At 39.8% G+C, this 19,558-nt stretch overlaps 1 protein-coding gene across 2 annotated transcripts in view; it reads left to right on the top strand.

Moving 5' to 3' along the window:
- The first annotated feature begins 2,516 nt into the window (after positions 1-2,516).
- Positions 2,517-19,558, top strand: part of cntnap3 (contactin associated protein family member 3) — a 75,530-nt gene continuing 58,488 nt past the window's right edge. For both annotated transcript variants that reach the window (XM_081702492.1, XM_027003516.3), the window contains exon 1: positions 2,517-2,744. In XM_081702492.1, the coding sequence (XP_081558618.1) occupies positions 2,660-2,744 (85 nt within the window). In that variant the 5' untranslated portion in view covers positions 2,517-2,659. The remainder of the gene's footprint in view (positions 2,745-19,558) is intronic.

Here is a 19,558-nt window from a genome sequence, read left to right as displayed (position 1 = left end):
ATTAAACTGAGTCAAGATCTGTGTTTGACATGTCCAAAGGTAGTCTGAGTGATCTGAAGACTTCCTGTGGTTGTTTACACCTGGCTTTTCATGTGGTCAAATGAAATTTGAACGTGATTCGATCAACAAAAATGCATAATAATGCAAGTTGTAATCATGTGGATATATAATCATGATACTCAAGACGTTTCTTCTTTTACTCCTCTATTCACACATATCCCCCCTGACACAAACTGGTCTTTAAAGATATATAGACAGATAGTTCTTGGCCTGTACATCTGACCTAAGACAAATAAGGTTTTTACTTTCTCAACACTAGGCTGGCAGGACACACAGCATGTCAGTCAAGTCTGCCGAATGAGAGTGGGTTTATCTGAGCATCTGGTTGTATGTCAGAGGCCATGAATCAGGCTGTGCTGCAGAAACGTCCATTAACTAATCTCTGCTGTCTCTTCGCTAGATCTAATTTTGTTCAGTGACCTTTCTAACAATACAGTACACAACATTTACAGAGAGAAATAATAATGCGTTTAGAAAAATCTTTATCTTTTTTACATGTTATGACTCCATATAAAGAGGGGAGTACCCATAAATATCTTTAAATTAAAACATCTTTGGGCAGCCCTTTTTTGATATGTATTAAATACTGAATCTCTTTATCCAAAGAACCCCAATAATTCATGTCTTATTTTTCTGTGATAAGATTCTAAACATACAGTCCAGGTAATCTGAAGCCAAGACAGGCCTTCCATAATGGATGGCTAATGCCGTGTTTTCCTCTGAAAAATGGCTGCCCTTCGAGGCTTATGTTCTCCCACTGTGTCACTCAGGTTCCTCCTGTATTGTTTAATAGCCTTTATACCAGCAAGAACACCTGATATGTCCATTAAATACTCCAGTGGTTCCAGTGAGAGCAGCCTGTCAGCTGCACAGTGGACCGTGGTGGTTACGGGTGCTAAATCCCAGTTGCTTGACTGTAGCCTGCAGACACAAGGACCTCACGATTCCCATCTGTCGTCAGCAACAGTGCATGCCACTGTTCGCATAAGCGCTGACGAATGGTTTTAATTATTTACCCATGCCACCATTCAGGTGCATGCGCAGCACTGGCTGGTGGGCACCAGAGTGATTGCGCCTAACTGCCTGACACCTCAGAATAAGTATATGTTTCCTATGATGTTTTGCACTATGCCACTGTGTGTCCACGTTGTTGGACTCGTGTACATGTGCCACTCATATTGGCATTTTGGCGCTGTACTGGCCACAGGTATGGAGTCCGACTTTGAAAGTTGTCTTTCTTTCTCCCAGATGTCCAAAGAAATGCAGCTTTAAAGCCAGACATCCCCACCATATTTTGTGCAAAGCAAATTTCTTTCCAATCTCAACACTCTCAAATGTTTGTTGTCATAGATTTTTGTACCCATGATGGAAAAAAAATCATTTTAGGATCTTTTAGGATTTCGCTAATGTCCTTCACTTTAATGTACCTGTCTGTCTTGAGCATATAACATGGCACTTTTTTATCAAATTTGACCACATATCAAGACCCAGCCTTCACTTTTTTGCTCAGTGATCCAACACTCCCAGCACAGTTCTTTTATTCGACTAAATGAAGCTGAGTGGGGTTTCTAAAGCCTGCCGGAGCAGTGTGCCTCTCTCTTTCAATGTCACAACACGCTCTCAGCAGGGCCGGAGTGCATGCATGTGTTCGAGTGTGTGTCAGGTTACCGGGTTAGGTGGTTATGAGTAGTCCTTTCCCACAGATGTGATCTGCTTGTTAAGTATACTTCAACCCCTTTTCCTCTCTTTCCCACAACAGCTGAGCCCCAATTTGATGCCTATTGATTTGTGCTACAGTGATGCATTGTTATGACAAACATCCTATTCAGTGCGTCGATGTGTAGTCTCTTCATTCATTTATTTACTTGCCTACTGAAACTCTCTACATATTTTGGGTCTAAATAATAAACACTTCTATAGACAGCCACAGGTAGGCTGTATTTCAGAACAGATTAATACCCTTTAAATAAATCAGTAGCAATAAACACTGTGGAATGACTATGAACATTTATGAAGTGTTTAATAAAGTTTTTAATAGTCATATATTTAATTCAAATCCGTGACCTTAGACCCTTTTTAATTTTAATGTTGGTAATGTTTTAATATCTTGGCATAAACTGCAGAGTAATAACGGCAACCTTGAAAAAAATATGGCACCGTAAAACCGATTTCATGGCAGCATTTGCATTTGTCATATTATTTAATACAATAATGTTCATTCTCAAAGTAAAGCCACCTTAAACGTTAATTGGCAAAGGAAAAAGTGACAACATACTGATATAAATTATTTGGTAACGAAGCCCGTGTTGTCAGTTCTAACAGTTTTCCCTCGGCGAAAAAAATTAATCCGTCTGGAAAACAACCTCGTGGCCACGTTATTCCAACTCCAAAGATTTAGGCGTATGTTCACCGGACTGCGCGCTCAGACAGAGGCTGGGCTGTAGGTGTGTCTGAGGACCTCATGCAGAATGTATTCAAATGTTTTCGGCAGTAGGATGGCGTAAAAGTGCCGCTCCGAGCACACGCACGGTAGACAGCGCGCTTCATTACGTTGGCGGAGGAGAGAAGGCAGCCTTGTTTCAGCATCCCGCGCGCAAACATGGATATGCTGCTCAGAAATCATTGTGGATTGCTTATAGGACTGTCCATGATTCTTGGGTTGGTATGCGCATCAGCCGGCCAAGGTAAGATTACGCTGGTTTCAGCCTTATTTTGAGAGTGCTGAATGGTTGCAGGTGCACGGCTCAAACGATACAAAACCACATGCGTGAGCTGATTAGAATACACCTTAAGTTGTTTTTTTAAACTTTGTTGCTAATTTAACAGAGTAAACTTGTAATCGGTTTTTATTTTCTTGGCAAAACTAGAGAATTATTTCGTTAAAGTGGTGCATATTTGAAACTGACAGTATAGAATAATTGCCCTGTGCAAGTAATGCCGCCTTTTCCCAAATCACTCTGCATCATAGAATCCAATAATGTGGGCATTTTCATAATACTGCTTTAAAGTGTTTTGATCAGCACGTTTGCCTGTATTCTAAACGTTTAAATAGATGTGTGGACATATGATAGATTAAATCGGTTAAGTATTTGTTCGGTACTACTACAGGGCTTCAGGATGGGCTGGTGTCAGGCGAATCTTACTGTGGTCCTGACTGTGGTGAGACAAAGACTGTTTATAAAAAGCTCAAACAATATGAACGGGAAAGATTAAAGAATCGTTTAAAAGAAATGGTCATAGATAACGAAGCATGACAAAACTGGAGGATCCCAAAACAGCGAGGATTCGGAAACAGAAAACTGCACCAACACGGGACGCTGTCGGTGAATGAACAGACTAATCCAAGTCCTAAGGGTGCAAATTGCCTGATTGTCATTCGATCTTTCGCGTCGTGCCGATTCAGCCCAGCCAACAGAGGCCAGTTGGAGAAAAGCACCGCGTTTGTACATTTTCTAGCAGCTTCCGCATCGTTATTATATCCAAGTTAATTCTCTCGCGTTTTAATGACTTGCCCTCACGTCTCTGACATATGGGCTTTGACCAGTCCGCAGCATATGCACAAATGTTTGAGAACTCCCTACGCTGTATTCTTAGAGCGTATTAAATGCTCTCTTTTGTGCCTGCATTAGTGACCAGATCCCACTGTTTAGTTCCAGTTCACTGCCAGCGTCTCAGATGCAGTACAGCTCACTACCAGTATTGATTCTTAAAGTGAGATAACTGCATCCGCCTAGCTGAGTTTAAAAAGGGGAGATTTATTTTTTATATTACCCACCTGAGGTTAATAGAAAGCAACACATTCAAATGTGCCTAATGACGCTTTTTGGAGACTTTGACTCGTAACTGAGATATTTTTTACTGAGTATCTGTAAGCCCCTTATCTCTTCAGCGAGTCTCTTTGGATGCTGTAGAGAGACCTCCAAGAGTCTCCTTTTTCATTTTAGTGTTTTTCACAAAAGTTAACCTGATTATTTATTTATTTATTTATTTATTTATTTTTGTCTGCCTGGGATGCTCTTACTGAACCCCCCCCCCAAAAAAAACCAAACAAAAAAACAGTAAAAGCGCAATAGCTCAAGATGGTCAAAAAGGTAAATAACTTTCATTTAATAAAGTGGCCAAAATGAAAGTGACTTCACTGGGGTTTTGGAGGAGCTCAGATATTCTGATGCTTGAGACTGAGGAAAGTCTCAGAAAGCAGGACAGCAAATCAAAGCAATGCTATATACTGGTGGGTCCTCCCGAAGGCCCATTAAAGAGGCTGAGCTCATGCCAGCTGAGCCGAAGTTCACAGCTGGAGCTTAACATTTGCTGTTTACTGTTTGTGCCAGGTGACTCGCCATCCATCGTAGTTTAAGAAGGTTCCAGAAATGGAACCACGGGAGGACCTACTTCGTGTCACATGGCAATAACACCCAACTGGCCACATTACATGTCATTCCTAAGGTTATGGGTTTGATCTGAGCTGCTGCTGCTGCTGCTATATTGACTTTGAGGGCAACCCTCAACCTTATGGGAGTGGAAAGTGTCCCTGCAGGTAATATCATTTGCTTCAGCAATATATAACCCCATAGGTGTCTGGAAACATGCCAGTGATGCAACAGCTGAGGTTCAGGCGCGTGGCATCACACAGACCACACACGAATAACTAAAATCCCACATTTACAGGCGATTTTTTAAATGTGGCGTTACAGAGTGCTATTTAATCTTCATATATTTTCCTGTCTTTGGGAGACCCAGCAAATGTTTATGCAAATAAACAGCGGTGTGACACCAATCGTTCTTCTTAATATTACCGATGGCCCACTTTTTTAGTGAGAAACAGACACGGATATATTTAAAGTGGTATCTGTGCTGAGCTTGTCTCGCTTTTTGCACTTCTCCATTCAGCCTATCAGAATTTAAGGACGGCCTATCAGATCTTGGGAGGACTTACTTTCACGCCTCTTGTTATCATCACTTTCTGGGCGTTTATCGCTGCCAAAAGCCGACTAGAGGCAGTCAAGTGCTCAATTTAATCATGACTGTATGGGAGCTTATGGTCTGCCTCAGTATCTTCCATGAGCATGTGTTATGATAAAAGTTAGTCATGGCGAAGCACAGGAGAGGCCCGGTGTTTGTGATTGTGAAGTAATTGTGAAGCTTCCTATACTGGCACGGGTTACAAAAAGCAAGTAATCGAATCCATTACACTGTGGGAACAGTGGACAAGTGTAAAAGTGAAGAGGTCTTCGTTTCATCTTTTAGCTGTCGTTTTTTGGCTACCTTAAGGTGCTGTGGGAAGAGATAGTTCTACTAAACACGAGCTTTCGCCTTTGTTCGTTTTTTGTGTTTGCGTGTGTCCATTTGCTCAGGCAATTTGCGCTGTGCTGTTATTAGCCACGGGAGATTCATATAAGATTAACTCATATGGAAATTAGATGTGTGTCCCAAAAACAGGGTGCTTATGCAGTCCGAGGCAAGACCCATCACAATTAATTGTTTTTCAATGAGCCTGTTGTTTCTATGGAGAGGTACATAAACTCAAATAAGATCAATTTGTTGCAAACGCTTGTGTAATTCACTGCAAAGCGCAAATTCCATTATGATTCATGACTGTGGTGCATCTCAAAAAGCTTGGATAAAGAAACAGGAGGAGAGAGGGGAGAATATATCGCCCTCATGCATCTTCTTTGCTGTCATTTGTGAAACTATGTGATTGGAAAGCCAAACCGGGAATGGGAATGTTGTGGAGTCAAGGTTACACAATAGTGTCAGTGGGGGCCAGCCTCCTCCAAACCATCCCCCTGACCATGAAGCTGGCACACATGAATCTACATTTATTAATAAGTGGTGCAGTATTTAAGATGAAAATTGGCCCACAGTCACGCTGCACCTGTCAGTGACTCATGGCCCCTGTTTGTTCTCAAGGCCAGATTCCTCAAAAGACACCAAAAGCTGGACACATTCATCTTCCACACCTGTCACCACTGATAGGTGATACTGGGAAGAGAATTCATCATCTGCACGGATTCTGTGTCACGGTATATACTGCACCAGGGAAAATATTTCCTTAGCTGCCAATGTAAAGCCACATTATAAATAATTAGGAACTTGTTTGATATTTTATTCTACATACATTAAAGTCTACATATAAGGTTTGCTCTGGGGAGACTAACTGTTGTCTTATAGAGTAAGATTCACACAGACACATGCACAGACATGAACAATCTATAATGTACACTGCCTCACCAAAAAAAAGGTCACTGCCTGGATTTAACTAAGCAAATAGGGAAGAGCCTCCCATTGGTTAATTACTGCATGGGTGATTGTTTCAGCTGGCAACCAGTTATTTAACCCAAACTGATGCAGTGATAAGCTTCTCATTTGTTAAACAACCATGTTGAAAGACACATCCTGTGGTCGTGGAAAAGATGTTAATCTGTTTCAGAAGGGTCAAATTATTGGCATGCATCAAGCAGAAAAAAACATCTAAGGAGATTGCTGAAACTACTAAAATTGGGTTAAGAACTGTCCAATGCATTATTGAAAAGTGGAAGGGCAGTGCGGAAACATCATCTTCGAGGGATGAATGTGGTTGGAAAAAAATCTTGAATAATAGTGACGGGCGATCACTTAAACGTGTGGAGAAATCAAATCATAGAAAAACAACAGTAGAACTCAGGGATATGTTTAATAGTGAAAATAAGAGCATTTCCACACATACAATGCAAAACGGGAACTCAAGGGATTGGGACTAAACAGCTGTGTGCCTTAAGAAAACCACTTGTCAGTGAGGCTAACCAGCAAAAACGGCTTCATAAAGATTGGACTCTGGAGCAATGGAAGAAGGTCATGTGGTCTGATGAGTCCAGATTTACCCTGTTCAAGAGTGATGGGTGCATCAGGGTAAGAAGAGAGGCGGCTGAAGTGATGTACCCATCATGCCTAGTGCCTACCGTACAAGCCTGTGGGGGCAGTGCTATGATCTGTGGTTGCTGCAGTTGGTCAGCTCTAAGTTCAGCAACAATATGTGCCCAAAGAATGAGATCAGCTGACTACTTGAATATATCGAATGACCAGATTATTCCATCAATGGATTTTTTCTTCCCTGATGGCACAGGCATATTCCAAGATGACAATGCCAGGATTCATCGGGCTCAAATTGTGAAAAAGTGGTTCAGAGAGCATAATTTTCACACATGGATTGGCCATCACAGAGTCCAGATCTGAACCCCATTGAGAAACTTTGGGATGTGCTGGAGAAGACTTTGTGCAGTGGTCCAAATCTCGCATCAATACAAGATCTTGGGGAAAAATTAATGCAACTCTGGACAGAAATAAATGTTGTGCCATTGCAGAAGCTTGTGGAAACAATGCCACAGTGAATGTGTGCCATAATCAAAGCTAAAGGTGGTCCAATGAAATATTTAAGTGTGTGACCTTTTTTTTGGCCAGGCAGTGTATGTTACATTATGCTAAAACAAGGATAGAAGACTATATTTATAGAGAAAAATATAACTGAGCTTTAAATTGTATTAACTGAGTTCAAACTGCATGGTTTAAAAAAGCATAAGATCATAAAGTATAAAATGATTAATGACTTGAACTTGTAAACCATATCAAGGAATTATTCCCAGTGTATCTTTTTGCCACACAATTTTCATAGCCTACAAAGCAGCACAAATATCAGGTTTCATGCAGTGTACACCAGTCAATAATCTCACAGTGAGCAGGCTGGTAACTGGTAACACTAATCACTAAGTGCTTGTAACCAAATTACCCAGAAGGCTAATAAAACCTAATCAATGTCCATATTCTGTTTGTGCCTGTCTATGTAATATCCGTTATATTGATGTGTGTGTGTGTGTGTGTGTGTGTGTGTGTGTGTGTGTGTGTGTGTATAGACACACACAAACAGGTAACAGCAGTGTAGTCTATCAAAACATGTAGAGATTGCAAAATGTAGTGAAGTACACAAGGTTTCCAGAGAAATGGGATGTTTCGGACAGAGGTCCTTCATCAGCTGTGCAAGCAAAGTGCTTCTGACATTCTGAAAGAGGTGGATCTTTTTTATATTAGAAAACAGATTTTGAGAACACAACATTAATTTCATGGGGTTTAATTCATGGAGTATAATTCAGTTCTTTATTTATATATATAGTTTTATATATTTCTATATTTCTATTACTATATATTCTTTAATATATATATATATATATATATATATATAATGTGTGTGTGTGTGTGTGTGTGAAGAATATTTCAGAAGAACTTGCTTGCACAGCTAATGAAGGAACCTGTTTGCTTGCACAGCTTATATATATATATATATATATATATATATATACACACACACACACAAAATCACATGGGATATGCTAATTTCTTACTTTTAAAAATCTAGTGGAAAATTGCTCTCATCATTAGCTATGTTCTCTTGCGTGAATGAACGGCTGTGAATCTGTCTGTTCTAGGCAAGCTGTGAACTTGAGCTGGCTAGCAAGCATATTATGTCAGTCAAATTATGAATGTGAAAAAGAGAGAGACCATAGAGGGCAAAGGGAAACTTACATTCAGTTCTAAGAAAACCCACAATCGGTCCGTGCACAAAAAGAGCAAAATATCCAGTATATCTCTGTTTATATTTCTGTTTCAAGAATTTCTTGATTATGCAGATATGCCTGAATGATTAAACAGATATTTGATTAAGGTACAGCATGATAAAACGCTCCTTCCACATGAAATATTTTAATTGCAGTCCTGTCAATTTAATCGTTACAAGAGAATCAATCGCCCAGCCCTCCTGTTAAGGTGTTTAATGAAATTTTGTTTGACTTCCAGTTGAACAGTAAGTTATTTAGGAAATTCAGAAATGTGCTAGACAAGGAACAAAGAGTCATGGGAGTTCAGTTTGACTGTCCCACCTATAGCTCCCCTCCCCACCCCCCCCACACACCTCCAAAGCTGCGTGGAATTCAGTGCTTGTATTCCATTTCACTCTCCAGTGCTTTCTCCTGGGACAACCCAGCAAGGAAGACAGACCAACTGCCAAACTGGGTCAAAGGGGACCCTTTGCGCCCTTCTCCCCAGTGAAGGGGGAATTTGTTAGACATTCCGCTGCATGTCAAAAGGCTCCCTGGGTGCTCATCCATGTTGGGCTGGGCCATTTGTTGTTTTCTCAGACCCGCGTGTAAACTTGCAAAGTGAATGACTTTCGCAGAGAAACTCTTTTCTGTCATCTCGTTTGTCTGAGATATATTCATCTGCCCTAGAAACCAATTAGTGAGTCTATTAAGGGCCTTATTTTTCATTGTCTGAAAGTGCTGAGGAAGCTTTGCTGCCATTGGTATTGTCAGCGTAGGTGCAATCACAAGATGCAGACTAAGATGCAGTCCACATAATGTTACTGAAACCTTTGATCTTTAACTTACTTTAGCACATCTTTCCACCCTAACGTTACGTGTTGAAGTTACTTGTAACGTGTAGGAGTTGCATGCTGGAGTTACTTGTTACATGTAATCCTTCACCAGCTTTGGCTACGTTGACTGTATGGCTGAAGAGCAATGCTTGTATTCCTGATAGAGGCTAGCTTTTGGAAGAGGCAATTACAACATGCACTCTGCAAATGATCTTCATGTAAATCCACCACTATCCCCCACCCCCACCCCAACTTGCACATTCAGGGGCCCATAATGACTGAGGATTCATTATGCATTTTAAACAGACTCCTGTCAGATTTTATTTAGAACAAGAAGATTTCATCATATGAAAAATGTTGGGCACATCACAGGTGCAGATAAGACGCTAACCAAAGAGCTGTGGAACATCTCTGTAGCAGAATGCAGATGAAACAACTGGACATGAAAATTATGTCTCGAGCAAATCAGGCCATTAATGGGCTTAAAAGAAAGATGGTGGCCTTGTAGTAGGTTGTTATTATGTACCATGCCTTTGATGTCCTGTATTTATTCTTTTTAAAATTGCGTCCACAGCAGATCATGTGATTCTCCATAAAGGAATTTATTGTGATGGACAGCGAAATTAAGTGCAAAATAAATAAATAAACAAACAATTCCTTTGATCAAGAAGTGTTAGAAGTTTCAAAGCCATCAATCCAACCCCAAGACATGAGCTTTACCACCCACAGGCCAGGCCTGTCCCATGAGTCTTAACTTGTAAGTTTATGATAATCTAAACTAGCACTGAATTATAAATAGCGTGCCAGTTTTTAGCCAAAAAGAGGTTGTGCATATGTATTGCACTCATAGAGAGGATAACATACATCATACGCTTCACTAAAAATGAGACCTCTGTATGTTTTGAATGCATAGGTAATTGCTTTTGCGCTTACCAAGGAATATTAGTTTATCTAAACTGGAAATGAACTGCTTGCATTTCAGTTTGATGGACAGTTTCAATTAACGTTGCTAACAGAACACTGTATGTGTGTAGCATGAGAGAGAATGATGGAGAGCATCTCGGCTTTTTGGGACCTCACTTTCTGCAGTAGCTGTTTACTCGATTTGCATCGCCAAGGCAAGAACACAAATGACAAGAATACAGAACACACAAGAATGGAAAATGCTCACAGAAGAACTGCTATAATTAAAGGGTGTGACACGATGTCCTTCTCATAATGTTTTAATGTTGAGCAATAATGATGAACAACACATGACTCAATATGGAAAGCTGCAGACGCATTGTTCTCGTGCTTTACATTTTTATCTGCTCCTATAATGCTAATCCTAGTAAGGGTGCTGAGCTTGTCCCAGCGGGACTCTCCGAGTTGAAACGTGAAAGCTGATTGGCTGATTATTTTCACCGTGTCCACGTCATACCTGGATTGCGTGCTGCGAGTGAACAGGCGTGCGCTACTTATTGCGACATTTAGCCTAATTGTATAACATTGTTTAACAGAATCGCTTGCTGGAAAGGAAGGCGGCACCTCTGTTTTACTTCAAGGTGCGTCTGCTCAAAAGACACAGTGGATGAAAGAGCACTCTGCTTGGATCTGGAGCATCAGAAACCCAGCCCAGGCTGTCTGCACAGTTTCGGTGCAACTTCAGTGCAGAAAATATTTCATTGTACAAGTCAGAGATAGCTCCTGGGCTTTTTTTTTTTCAGTCAGAGCTTAAACGTTCCTGCTGCGAATCATGTGTCAATAAGTTCATGCTCAGATGGACTGGAGGCTAGTTACGCATTTGCTACACATATTTTTTATTTTCAGTGGTGTGGGTTGCATCAGTAGTCACCTAACGTGACCAGTGTCCACACACGGGGAAGAAATCCTGGTTCCTTTCCCCTGGACACATCACTGCCCATCATGCGGTCCGAATGGCGAAACCAATGTCTGCATCCTGTTCCACTCCTAAGTCTGTCTGTTTAATGACGTTCCAAAGGATTTGCTTAATGAATTGTACAAAACAATCCCACATCCAGACGTGTGCTGTCTTCTGCCTCATGTTTTGAATTATTATTGTTTCCATAGCCACAATTACTACTATACTTTACTGTGCCTCAACTAGAAGGTTAGACTGTTTAATACATTTTGGCTACTGAAGGTGGCTTACAGCACTTGTCTTTTGGGGTTCTCTCTGTTTCCAGAGTTTTCTCAAAAAGCACTATTAAAAGTTACAAGGGGATTTTAGCACCAAGTGCTGAATGATGGATCGCCATCATTAGCTTTTCTACTCTCATGCTGTCACTTAGATGCTTAGACTATTTTCAGACTGTTATCACACTGTTATCAGACTGTTATCACACTGTTATCAGATCATTATCTGCACAAACTGTAAAACCAGACACCATGGGACAACAAGAGATGATTGAGAGTGAGAAAGAGCGAGAGAAGACTGAATCCTGAGATGAGATGCCCTCTAAATAGTGATCAAAGTTATTTTTCAGGCTTTGACAATTTTATTTTCAGGGTCCTTAACAGTTTCATAATAAAAACTACAAGCATTTATGGACAACTAATTTCATTTGTACATGTGGAGAAAAATTATTTTCTGTTGGTTACAATTCTTTGGCGTAAAAAAAAACAAAAACCCATCTTAGTTTTTAAAAAAATGTTTTTATTGATATCCATCTCAAATGAATGCAATGTTATTTAACCTCCCCAATAAAAGTCCTCCCTAAGATTTTGTTCCAGTTGCCTCAGTTCTTTAATTAGCTCAAGTCATCAGGTACAGTTAATTAACTAAATCAACTGGGTAATGCAGTCATGACAGGCAGCAATGTGCAGAAATGGCATGAACACAAATGCAGAATGCTGAAAGCGGACAAAGTTCTTAGACTTTCCTCTCAGCCCTTTTGTTCATGAGTGACCCTACAGTGTCTGTATTGTATCAGATAAGGTTATCTCCATCCTGTCTATGGCAGGATTCCACAGAGTGTCAGCACTAAGTAGCCTTTCGTTTGGCATCTATCTTTATATCTTCGCCAGGATAGCCACCCCAAACCACATTTCACTGTAGTTGAGACTTTATCAAACATCATGACAGTTCTCCAAATTCCAATTATCTAGTCATTACCAGAATTGCCAGGTACATGCCTACTTTAATTACCTTATGTCCTTGTGAGTTATGGCCTTGGTATATGAAGCAAGATTAGGCACTGGGGCTCAAAGCTTAAAAAAAAAAAAGATAAATCATTGTCTTCATTGCCTTTCACTATGGAGATAAGACAGAAAAGTCCTATATGCCCAAGGGTGTATTTAAGAACTAACAAAAAGCTCACCTTCAGAGCTGTTTGTGGCTAATGTAATCACCTGCAGCCCAGTGCCTTGACTGCATGAGAAACACTGATTTTGCCAGATGAGACATCCCCTCAGTAATGGAAATTCACTTGCTGTTTCACAGAATCCAACACACACTGCCTGATCGCCTGTTAGGGTGAACGCGATTGCTGCCATCATGAATTTGAAGTCACTCCCACTGACACAGCCCCTTGTCCAAATGGACTTATTATTGATAGTTATTGCAGCTAAACTGCTTCATTTTCACTTCTTATTTTAGTACTCAGACTAATTAACGAAACATCACTAATATGCTGACATAGATTACCATAAGGCAATTATAGTAATGGTCCCTGACACCATAGTTGCTGCAATCTGCTTAACTCAATAAAATACACAAAGCAGCAGTATATCTTACAGTGTATTACATACAATAAGACAATTATCTGTAGTACTAGAAGCCTGGAAAAACAAATTTTGCTTTTCTGTCAGTTTGTCTCCTTAGGTTAAAACTGCTGTAAAAGTAATTGTGTGTTTAATGTTACTATTCTACAGAAAATCTATGTATTTTCTGTGCAGAGCAAGTGGCCCAGTTCTAAGAGCATGGCTGTAGGTGTCTGTGGTTTTAGTGTGGTCGTAAATTTTACCCTTATCAGCAGTAAACATGATGGTGCATGGAGCTCGAAACCCCATCCTCACAAGTGCCCAGATTACAGCCCATTCGTGTGAGGCTCGGCACTAAACGGGTAGCACTTAGATACTGTAGAAGAACCGGTGCTCTGTGGTTATCTGTGAAGTGTGAAGATGCATGTAATGGAATGCTTCACCCTAAAATTCTGTCTTGGGTAATGAGAAGAACCTCAAAAGGGTGGGAGGGAGGGACAGTTAGCACTTATGAACCGGCTCCATTAACTCTGTTTATTGTTAGCCAAATTAACAATTTGGACCCCACAATGCTGGGTTAATGATCGATATTTGTTAAGGCTAAGGAATATTGCCATTCAAGACACAAAATTAAATTTCATTGTTGAAAAAAATAACACTCCAAATGTGCATGGGGTTTGATGTTCTTTGACGAGTTTGATATATTTTTATTTTAAGAGATTATAACCTCTACAACCAGTTAAGAGTGCTAAATTCTCTTCTGTTCCCCTTTGCTGTATGGACTAGAACAATCATTGAAATAACAATAAGTAATCTCAGTCAAAACTAATTTAAAACAAATTCTTTACTAAATCTCACCAATATGTTAGTTTTCCATTTAAACCCAACATAGTAGCTGGTTTTCACATTTCAGCAGAAAAATACACAGATATACATAAAAAAATCTGCAAAATAATATATAACAGAAACCTACTATATTTTACTTTGAATAATTAATACTAAACTGTAGTTTTGATTTTAATTCATGAAAAGCTTGCTTTAACTTTGTTTGTTAATGAAACTTCTCATTAGTTTACCGTAGGCCCATCTCTTAAATTGTCACAATTTTTAAATTTATTAAGCAATTAAAAAATATATAATAGCAATAAACTAAACTGGGCACTTCACTCTGAATGAACAGGAAAAAAACTGTAAAGGTGCTTCTTTTGTAAGTAACTGAGATCTAGCAGCAAACTCTTCTCATGTGAAATATGACTATGTATTCAATGTGCATGACTGTGTTGATCAAACCCCTTTAAGCCTGAAGAACTCGGAGCCACTAGGCAACTCCGAGCATTATGTCATTCACATGTAAATCTTCAAGATGTAGGGCAATAGCTTGTTTCCTCAATTTAAGTGAAACGGTAGGCTACACAGAGTCGTATGCAAAACGGCTTAAACAGTGCACGTTAGCATAAACCGAACAAGTCCAACTCTTTGCAGCTGTAAGCACAAGCACTTTTCTACAAATCATAAATGAAACATTCCGTACAGACCTTCAGACTCATTAAACCTCATGTTGACAGTGGTTAAATAAACATTTTCACCATAACTGCACACTCCTGTCACTCCTGCTGCACTACACCCTCCTTCTTCACACTCTCTTCTTCCTCAATCTCATTTGCCCCTCCCCTCACTTTATTCACACCATATCTGCACTACAAGATCTATCCCATCATGTAAACCTTTTTCTCCAAGAGCTATACAAGTATAAAATGTATTATAAGAGATTATTGTGAACTACAGTTCACTAACTAAATTCATAAAGTCACACAGTGCTACACCCTCCCATTTCTAAATAAGTAATAGCTTGTTAGATGTTACACTTTCTAACAAATTTTCTCTAGTGTGTCTGGGCCTTTAAGTGGTAAAGGCTTTAATTTAGTTTAGCTAAGCACACTGAGCAAACTACTGAGGGTTTGTATCTCAACTCCTACAGTCCTCAGTGAGTTGAATGAAATTAACATTTTGGATTATAGTCAGATGGTTTCCCAGGTTTATTATAGCATAGATGAATGATTAGTCTCCTTTCTTGTCTGGATAAACAGCACAGTAATCAGAAAGTCCAGCGTCCTCCACTAAAATACCAGAATCAGGGCTATCTCTCCCTTCTAGTTCTGCGTCTGCCACAGAAAGAAGTGGAGGTGTGGCTTCTGCATCCTCTACAAGAAGTGGAGGTGTGGCTTCTGCATCCTCTACAGGAACTACATCCTGTACAGGAGCTACGCCCTGTGGTGTAATGTAAACTGTAGTGTTAAACCTGTTGATGATGTCAAAGGGCGGGTTCGGTATTGTTCTGTGTGTTACAGGCTGCATGTGGAGCTATGATAAAACTACGCTGTACTGAAGCCTGACTGATAATAGTCAATAAACAGTCTGAACTCTAAAAATGGTCAAAATAGTCTTTATTGTTGAGATAATAGTCCCGAAACAACAAGCTCAACTCACCATTGCTGAAATGTAAGCCATTCTCGTTAACCGTGGCAGTATGCTCTTGCCATCCTGACATTTCTCCCAGTTATGAGTGCAAGTCATCTGAGACTAAACAAAGAAGCTATAACTCAGCTTCAGGCTCAAAAGTCTCACCGCCTTGCCCATTAGTGACAAAGTCTGAAGCTTAGGTTTATTCCACAGTGTCTGCCTGTGGACAATTCTCTTATACAGGTCTAAGTGCCACAGTTCTGTTTGTGGAGAGCTCAGGCATTCATATCAAATACTCAGTAGACAAAATATCATCTTTATGGTCTTTACCACTCCAGTACCTCTCTCTGGCTTGACATGCTACTTGGGTAGGTAATGCATCTTTATGCCCCTTAAGACAGTGTTGCACATGAGCACTCCAGTTCCACCCTCCAGTGGTCCTAACTCTTTAGTCATTGTATGCCTTGTTTTTCTGATGATTCTTGGTAGTTGCTTTTGATGCAAGCTGATAAGCCCAATTCAGGGACTGTTTCACTTTGGAAATGTATTGTAGGTAATTGAAATCACCCTCTCCATCCAGAGAAGTGCCAAGGCAAACATCCAGATGGTTAGCAAGTTTCTCCACTGAACACGAGTTAATACAAGGACTAACAGTGGCATCCTTTTTGATATAGTTGTACAAATGTACAAGCTGGCTTGTGTGCTAAGTTCATGCATTGTAAGCATTGACAAGAGGACGACTGTGTCGTTTTGATTGAGGGTCTCCGGAAAAACTAGCTGGGACCTCCCTAGCAGATAAACGTTGCAATTTATCTTTAATTATTAACTTGGCACTTTCTCATCCCAAGAGTGCAATATCAGAATGATCCAGTTCCCACTTTTTGTTATACTGGTCCAATGGCAGGGTCCATTTCATTTACAGAGCTATTCAATTTTCATATCTGTCAGTGGTGACATTATGTGACCGATACTGAATATACAAGACACAGGAGCAAGAGCTGGCAGCCAGTAGTGACCAGAGGCATTGATTTTAGCTGTGGTGAGAATCTAAGTGGGTTATTGTGTGTTCTGACTGTAAACCAGGCTCTAAATAAATAATCATGGAATTGATCTTAATCTGGACATATAAATACCAAAAACTCTAGTTGGTGGACAAGGGAGCCCTGTTCAAAAGCACTAAAGTACTTGTAGTTAAATCCTATGGATTATGGCCAGCTCCCAGCCTATTTCTGTTCCATCTGCTGGCATGTGAAGGCTAGCACCAGTGTGTGGATAAAGCAGTTAATGCTTTTGGGAAATGCATCAGTATATGATGCATCTATATACTACAATCTCACTTTGTAGTACTTTACCTCTTTCTTTCTGTGTTGGTGAATAACCCTTAGTGAGCTCTGTGAATGGTCTGGTTATTGCAAAATAATTTGCAAATCTGTGACGGTACATACAGAAATAGAAAATTGATATCCAAGACCTAAGATCAGTAGGTTGTTTCCAGTGTGTTACTGCTGACACCTTTTCAAAGTCAGTGGAAATGCATGCCTGTGACGCATGTCCAATAGACTTGACCTGACAACACTGGTATTTGTCAATTAAGATTTTCAGGTAGATTCAGAACTTTTAGGAGATGTTCCTCAAGCTCCCCTAAAGTTTTTCCAAGTACTATTATTTTGTCACGTTAGACAATGACTTGGAGAAGATACCTGATTTGAGCTTTTGAAATGTCTCAAGAGCCCCAGTCATCTCCTGTAGCACACACTCATACACTCAACTGGGGGGTCTGGGGGAGGTGTCATCTTCTCCTCAACTGTTATAGCAATTTGGTAATACCCACTTCCAAGATCTATGGCAGAGAAATATTTGCTCCTGGTCAAGAAATCCAATCCATTGATGTGGGACATGTTGATTGGTAATAGTTCATTGGTTTAGAGTGATTTTTATCCACTGATATTCTCACATTGCCTTTATTTTACTTGCTATAGTGGTTGAGTAGATATATTCACTGCATGGTTCTTTGATTATTCTTGCATCCAGCAACTCCACATTGTTTATCTCAGCATATTCTAAATCACATGATCTTTCTTATTGGTCTAGTGTCTCTTAGCTGTATGTGATGCTCTGTGCCTTGGTCCAAGCCAGAATCCTACACATTACATGAGAATACATTACATTCCCTGCTAGTTTACCTCTTAGACTATTCTTGCAAACTTACACTACCTTTTACACTACCTTTTGGGATGATAGTATTTTTCAGGAATTCATTATGCAGAAGTACTGTAAAATTATTCATATCAGTAGCTGAAGAGGGACACACTGATGCCTGTATTAATAAACCAATCAGACGAGTGAATGTTGAAGATGATTTGACCAGAAGAATGTTTTTGGACCTTTAGGCTGCAAGCACTGTACTTTGCACAGAGCTCAGTGAGGGACCAAGGCCCAGCCCACATCACATTCTCAACTACACTGCCTGTGTCTGCTTCCAGTCCTGTGTCTGCTTCTGACTCAGGACTTAAAATGTTCTCCAGCAGTCTTCCTGAAGAGCCTGAATGACTCCTTTAAATAAGTCTGCATTTGTCCCAGTAAGGAAATTGCATTTAGTAGCAATATAGCCATCTTCCCCACATCTGTCACAAAAGTAGGTGTCAGTTTTCTTTGAGGAGCTACATTTTCCAACAACAGGTTTACTGTCCAGTGTCTCTTTAGATGTTACTTTTTGCCCTTCCAACATATTGAAGAGAAAATGTAATTTGTGGATTATCATCAGATTTGCTTAACTCTGCAGTCCATGTGCTTGTCTTTGAAGTATTTGAAATTCAGTCCCTTCCTTTCTTTTTAGGCTTTTGAATAGAGTCAGCGGCTACAGTACACTGTGGGAGACTGCTTAGCAGTCATATCTCTTATCTGGGATTCCAACACTCTAATCTCAGCTCTAAAATCTAAAAGTTCATCTTTTTCAGACTTTGCCTGAACTGCATGTATCTCATTAAGGAGTTGTAGGAAAGTGGGAGGATTATTCTTTCTTTCTCTTAGTCTGAGATGTAGTAGCTCGAGGTCAGATTCAGTTGCCCTTTGAAGCAACTGTTCGACCCAAGCTTTATCTGCTGAGCTGGGTAAAAGACCTCCTCTCGGCGCTGCTTTGGAAAGAGATCTCTCAAGGCATCTAAGAAGCTCTGATAGACGTTTACCTGCTGTTGTCAAATCCTTCTAAAAACTTAGTAAAGCTCTTCACCAGATTCTGTTGTTCTGAATCAGTTTTCAGGAGACTCTATATATTCTACAGGGCTAGCTTCTGATTTGGCTACTCTTACTGCTTGAGAGATCTCCAATGCTGGGCCTTTTAAATTTTCAAGAATTCTCTTTCCTTTTTCTCTATTGGCACAGTCACACTCATCTACCACAATTGTGGCTTGTTCCAGAAAGTTCTCTAAGGTCTCTTTACACCAGCTGGAGTGGGGCCGACTCCAGGTCTCAAGTATTTATACGTGGTACTCTCACTGGGAGCCTTGGCACTCTAACAGATCATTGACTGATTCTACCCACCTTCTTTGGCATAAGCAATATATATAACACCAACCTACAACATCTTACCTATTAAATTAGTATAAATTAGTATAGATATGAACAGTAATATAGATGATGTATATTACTCAATTGATTCATACTATAGCCTATTTTGATTTAAATTTTTTTAAAAACCTAACTTTAGTTGCTAATTTAATTATTTTGTTTTCCCCCTCTGTATTCTTGTACCTTAGAATATATGACTGAACTGTAAATAATAACTGAAAGAATACATAAATACCGATTTAAAAAAAAAAAAAAGTAAAAGAAATGCACCTGTATTGATGCTCAAGAACCTTAAGGCCTAAAACTAAAGTAGCCGTTGCACACTGAATGAGCAGAAATAAATAATTATGATATTTCATGTGTGTTTTA

The sequence above is a fragment of the Electrophorus electricus genome, chromosome 19 (genome assembly GCF_041902795.1).
Source record: "Electrophorus electricus isolate QZ-2024a chromosome 19, ASM4190279v1, whole genome shotgun sequence".
Classification (NCBI taxonomy): domain Eukaryota; kingdom Metazoa; phylum Chordata; class Actinopteri; order Gymnotiformes; family Gymnotidae; genus Electrophorus; species Electrophorus electricus.
Note: the sequence above shows the minus strand (reverse complement) of the source record. Positions and strands in the feature narration are given on the sequence as shown.